The following is a 6,120-nucleotide window of genomic DNA, read 5'->3' on the forward strand; positions in this document are numbered from 1 at the left end:
TTAAGACGTTAGAAAAACTTTGAGTATAGATTAAGGGATATTATCATATTCAATTGGTCACCAAATACATGAACAATAATGCAAAAATAATTATATCGAACGAATATGAGTTTTAAGATAATAACTTTACTTTCTTATAATATAAATTTTAATTTTATAACCATTAATTGTGGTAGGTTAGTGGTGAATGGGTGTTCACCATAGGGATTGGTTGTGAGTTTGAATCCCCATTTCATTAATTTTTGTGACAACTTTGGTAATAAGCCTTTAAATCTGAAGAATTGAAATATGAAGTTTACTTATATCAATTTTTAACAATCAGTTGTGGTAGGTCAATGGTGAAGGAGAGTTCACCTTAGGTACTGATCGCTGTTTTGAATTCTCATTTCATCAAGTTTTGTTAATAAGCCTTTAAATATAAAAAAATTGGAAATAAAAGAGAAAATATTATGTGATTCCCACAAATCGACCCCTGGTCGCATGGATGAAAGTGCGGCCGTCAACCAGCACACCAAGGTGCACTATCTGTCAACTATGGGTGCACTATAGTATATATTCCATTTTATAAAGGTATATACACATATATACACAAAAAAAATTTGACGTTAACGGGTGCACGTGCACCCCCACCACTACACGTGGGTTTGCTTCTGTGTACTAGTATATGAGTGGAAAATTCTATGATGGATGTGGGTCCCTCTTTTCTATTTTTGGCGTGGAATATGGAGTGATGTGTTGGTGGAAAAAATGAGAGATAATGAAAAAATTGGAGTGTGTGATCTATGTGTGCTGTGAATATAATTTTGTTTTGTCTTTTTGTGAGTTTGTTAAGGAGGTGGGGACTAGATGGGTAGGGTAGGGGTAGGGGTAGGGTAGGTGATAGTAGGGGAAGTGAGGTGGATGGGTTGGTTAGGATAAGAGAATATTTTGGGATTGGGATTTAATTTGTTAGAAATTGTTGTATTTATTTTCTTGTGGGGAAAGTATAGAATGGGTGAAGGTACTTGGTAAGATGAGCTACAAATGAATAAAATTCAACTTTGGAAGGAACAAAATTAGGTGTCTACATTTGTGGTTGATTTATTTGGTACTGATGCATTTGATGTGGTGAATGAGTTCAAGGTGTCACCTTATATATTTTACACTACCACAGCTATGATATTGTCACTAGAATTTTATTTTTTGGAGCTTGATGAAACTGTTCATTGTGACTATAAAAACTTCCAAGAGCCTGCTCGTATTCCAGGTCAGAGACGAATCTAAAATTTTAATTTTAGCTTCTTGTTTTGAGGTTTTGACACTTTTTCTATTACATTTGATATGCAGTACTTTTCTTTTTAACCTTTTAAGAAAACTTAATACATATTTTTTTCAGAGTTGAGTTACTACTATTTTGTCTTACATGATGGGTACTTTAATAAATAATACTTTCAATCAACAAGAGAATATATAACGTATATTCCAATGTGTCCTTTTGTACATTCTACCTCATTCACATATATATCTCTAAATAAAAAAATTAGCAGTAGATCATGGTTGGTACATACGGCTACAATGATGGGCGATCCACTTCACCACCCACTGACGGTGGTTCTAGCGGAGATAGATACAACAGCTTATCTGCAGGTGGTAGTGGTGAATACGATGGTTCAGGAGGTGGTGGAGGATATGGCAGTGTATATGGTGGCTATAACGATAGAATATCAGTTCCGCTACCTACTGATAGAGGATACACAGGCTCCGTCGGTGATAGATACAACGGCTCATCCGACGGTGGTGTTGGTGGATACGGTGGTTTCTGTGGCCGTGGTGGATGCGGCTTTGGTGAATATAGTGGATGCGGTGATTCTACCAATAGCGGTGGTGGATACAATTGTACGGGTGGCACCGGTGGTAGATACGGTGGTACAGGCAGCACCGGTGGTGAATACAGTAGTTCTGGTGGTAGCGGTAGTGAATACAGTAGTTTTGGTGGTGGCGGTGGCTTGGCATAAATTGTGGACAGTTGTAGTATCATGAAAACTAACTATTTATTTGAAATAATATAGTTGTAATTTTCTAAATGATGTTGTATTCATGCTTTAAACTTCTATTATATATTAATTTTATTATCTTAATCCAATATATAGGACCCTTCTCTAAATGTAGTTCTAGCCTCCAATTTGACTCAACTTAGTCAATTTATGCCTTAAAAATTGCCTTCTCCCTTTTCCCTTTAATTTTACATTCTGTCAACATACATAGGTTATTTCGTTGGGTGGGCTCTATGTGATCGGGACTGAATGACATGAGTGGTGGCGAATTGACAATCAGGTACTAATTTTGATATTGCTATTGCAGTACATTGGTCAAAACTAATTAGCAGCGAATCATCAGGCCATTCGACTTCTGCTACTTCAACTATTTTAAATACTTTTGAGTTTTGTTGGAAAGAGCCTCGAACAAAGTAGAGAAGTTGGAAATGATTCATACAGCTGACCCAATGAGCGTTTGATTGAACGAATGGCTGGTTGATTGATTGCATTTACCTCTTGATTGTATCCCAAATGGGGTTATGGTGAACTCTCAATTCCACCCCTGATTCAGGGGTCGGGTGTCAATTCATACCTTTTGGATAAGGGTGTCGCTCCTACTTTGTGTATATACATAGTATAATTTTTGAGTGAATTTGGGGGTCGGTGTAGACGCATAATTTTATCCTGTTGAAAATAATCATTTCTCCGTTATCATGCACTTTGATCCCATCTTATAATTTTCTTCCAGAAAAACAAATGAATAACCACCTCATCTTTTACTTATTTATTTATTCCCTTTTGTTTTATCCAAATAACAAACCCTAACTAATTTTGTCTTATCTTAAAGATTCCAACAACTCACCTAATAAAAAATAAACACCTAACCCTCAACCCTCTAATTAAAAAACAACACCTCACCTCTCACCTAACCACCCTCACCATCCCATACCCCTACCCTCACCCCTATCCCACATGATCCCTCCTTATATTTCTTGTCCAAAAAGTAAAAGGGATAAGGATATGCTAAAAGAGGAGGAGGGTCCCATGAGGAATCTTCGAAGAAAGAGGGGGGAACCAATTTTGTTTTCATTGGAGATATGCATATAAGCACCATTTTTCCATATATAGAAAAGGGGGGTTCCATTTGTTTCCTGGAGAAGAAGAACAGGAGAAGTCATTGATGAACTCCATTTTTCTTTCTCTTTTCCAATCCATCATGAATAGAGGTTTTCTTTTTCTTTCTTGACCATGAGCGGACTTCATACACATTTAAACACAACAAACATGGAGTAGACGAATCCATTTTTCCTTTCTTTTCTTTTTCTCTGTGACTGGACACACTAACAGAGAGTTCGAGAGGGAAATCACGAAGGAGCAGGAACGAAGGGAGTTGAGAAAGATCTGATCGGTCCTAATTTACTGATTTGACTGACCCAGCTTTGGAACCCCTAAATGGTCTCTTTCTTCTTGATTTCTGGGGGAATTCATCCAAGAAATATTGAGGTTCACCAGAAAAACCTCTCCCGTCTTTGTCTCATTACTGTTTTTGATGAAATACGCTAGAAAAGCGATGCCACAGAATCCCTTCTTCCCAGACTGGACTCAAAGTTGGTTTAATCGAGTTATTCCATTTGAATCTACATCTCATCATTTCTATTTTCTTGGTATTATATGTGGTTTCCTGGGTTTCGGATTAGAATTCTGGGGACTTTTGTATTGGAGATGGGAGTTCATCGTTGTCGAGGTCTCTATTTGGACTTTCGGATTCGGATTTTCTTTAACTCGTTTCTTATCAACGAAATCAGTTCTTTGAAGGTCCATCTCTTTAACTCTACCTTTTTATATTGAAGTTAGTTGTGTGGTGTGTTTGTGAGCTTGTTTGAGCCATGTTGACATCATTGTCTTGATTTGTATCTTGAAATTGAATACTCGGAATTGGGGTAGCTGTGAGATTTATAATAAATAGAGGCGGAATTAAGAATTTGATAAAAAATGGTCGAATTAGATTAATTTGAGTTTATTATTGTTTGTTTAATTTAGAATAAATATGAATATTGTATGAACTGTAATAGGTCTACGATGGGTTGAAATTGATAGGCTAATATAGGTTCGGGTAGGCAAGTTTATGATTAAGTGTTTTTTTTCTCTGAAAATTTGAATGTGAAAGGTGTTAGATGTTTTTTTTAGTTTATTGCATGAATTTGAAATGTATTCATTTGGCCGGGGAATGCTCCGAAGGTTGATGTATTTATTCATCGGGGAATGCCCCGACGTATCATGTTGGCGAAGGCGGAACGTGATCAAGGCCTGAGGCATCGGGTAAAGCACGAGATCATAGTTAGTATTAAAGTAGGTTAGATAGGATTTTTTTTTTTATTTTTCTATTTTGGATTGTATAAATTGTACTGGACACTGTACTTTTGATTAGCTTTTTTTTATTTGTTTAATTGTTTTACGTGTTTTGTGTGGTTTGTACATTCGTAGTGTCAAAAATAGCCGATACACTCCACCAAGCGACCGTGGTCAAACCATAAGATCGAGGAGTTCCTAACACCTTCCCCTCGGTCAATAGAATTCCTTAGCTGGAATCTCTGTTCGCGGATCAGTTTTAGAGTCAAATCATTTTGCAAAGGATTTTTCAAAGGTGACTTGGCACACCGAATTATACCAAGTGGCGAGTCTAAGTTTTGAATGTAAAAGTTCCTTTTTGAAATAAATTATCTTTATTTTTGTCACTTTAATAATAAAAACCCTTTCGAACTTAAAATTAAAACTTTTTGGGAGTTAAAAAAGGGGTGTGACAGCTCTGGCGACTCTACTGGGGATTTTTCAGAATTCGAGCTAATTTTTGGAGTTTTATCGGCTTTATTTGATATTATAGGTGTATAGATATTGTTTGTGTCGTTTTTTGTTTATTTTATCATTGTTGAGTGCCTACGTGCTCTTTGTTTACAGTTTTTATCCTATGTGTTACCGCTTTATATCTGTCATCATGTGCATAACCTGAGTCATTCTTTCCGCAATAAGTCCATAGTACACGTGTTGTACACGACCTATATTTGAGTCACCTTTATCTTAGGAGGTGGAGCCGTCGGTGTTATGGAGTGGGTGGAAAACTCACGCAGCCACTATCGACCATACGCTCCCCCGAACAGCCTTGTTAGTGATCCCCAATGTAGGTCAGCCCTTAGGTCATTCTTATTTGCATCATATTGAGACCTAGCAGGACCCACTTGGTCCTTTGTAGGAGACTCACCTCTAAAGCATCCCTACGTGCTAAATGTCGCATCTCTAAGGGTAACATGGTCATTTGATGGACTAATTTGGGGGAAATCATGTGCTAAAAGTAAAGTGTGTAGACAAGAAATGTCGAAAAGTGAAAAAAAAAACGTTTCGTAATTTTTAGTGTTCTTTATGGCTTTTGATTTTTACAATTCAAAAATTCAAAAATATTTTTTACCTTTGGCACTCATTTATACAAAAAAAATCAAAAGCTTTTTACTTTGTCTCCTTTAGCATGCATTCATAATTCGAAAACTTCAAAAAACATTTTTTAATAGAAGCCTTTTATAATTCAAAAAATATGGTAGAAGTTTTGTTCATTTCATATATCATATAACAAAAATACCAAAAGATTTTTTCTTCATATTTGTTGGTGTCAGTTTTGTTTGGTTATGTCTCTTAAGTTAGGGTGCAATCTGTTATTTAATCATTAATTTTGCAATTTGGATGAACTACGCATACCTGATTCCCGTCCCTCAGGGCGGGATACATAGGCAACCCTCGATGGGTCCGATAATCTCTTTATTTTTTAGTCTTTGTCTCGATTTCAGCCTAGGGTCTATCTCTGCGTAATCTAGTGCCGTTAACTGGTCCTTGCTAAGTAGGCTGATTTCATTCGACGGTGCTGTTCGATGATTTGGAGTCATAAGTGGTCTGTCCCTTCGACATAATGCAACATGGCAGGGCATGAATACCCTCAAAGAAGGTTTATATAATCCAAGATATACTCTAAGATATGGAATCTTGCCACAATCCATTCCTCGAGGTGTCAGTAGGCCATTACCAGCACAACTTAGAGAGAGAATATAGAAAGAATGTATAG

At 36.7% G+C, this 6,120-nt stretch overlaps 1 protein-coding gene across 1 annotated transcript; it reads left to right on the plus strand.

Moving 5' to 3' along the window:
- Window positions 1-1,532: 1,532 nt before the first annotated feature.
- Window positions 1,533-1,994, plus strand: LOC124887736 (loricrin-like). Its single transcript, XM_047397648.1, has one exon. The coding sequence runs from the start codon at window positions 1,533-1,535 to the stop codon at window positions 1,992-1,994; it is 462 nt and encodes a 153-aa protein (XP_047253604.1).
- The last annotated feature ends 4,126 nt before the right edge of the window (window positions 1,995-6,120 follow it).

The sequence above is a fragment of the Capsicum annuum genome, chromosome 10, assembly GCF_002878395.1.
Source record: "Capsicum annuum cultivar UCD-10X-F1 chromosome 10, UCD10Xv1.1, whole genome shotgun sequence".
Taxonomy (NCBI): Eukaryota; Viridiplantae; Streptophyta; class Magnoliopsida; order Solanales; family Solanaceae; genus Capsicum; species Capsicum annuum.

What these genes read in the sequence shown, in the direction of transcription:
- LOC124887736 (XM_047397648.1), top strand. Translation starts at nt 1,533, where the DNA reads ATGGTTGGTACATACGGCTACAATGATGGGCGATCCACTTCACCACCC.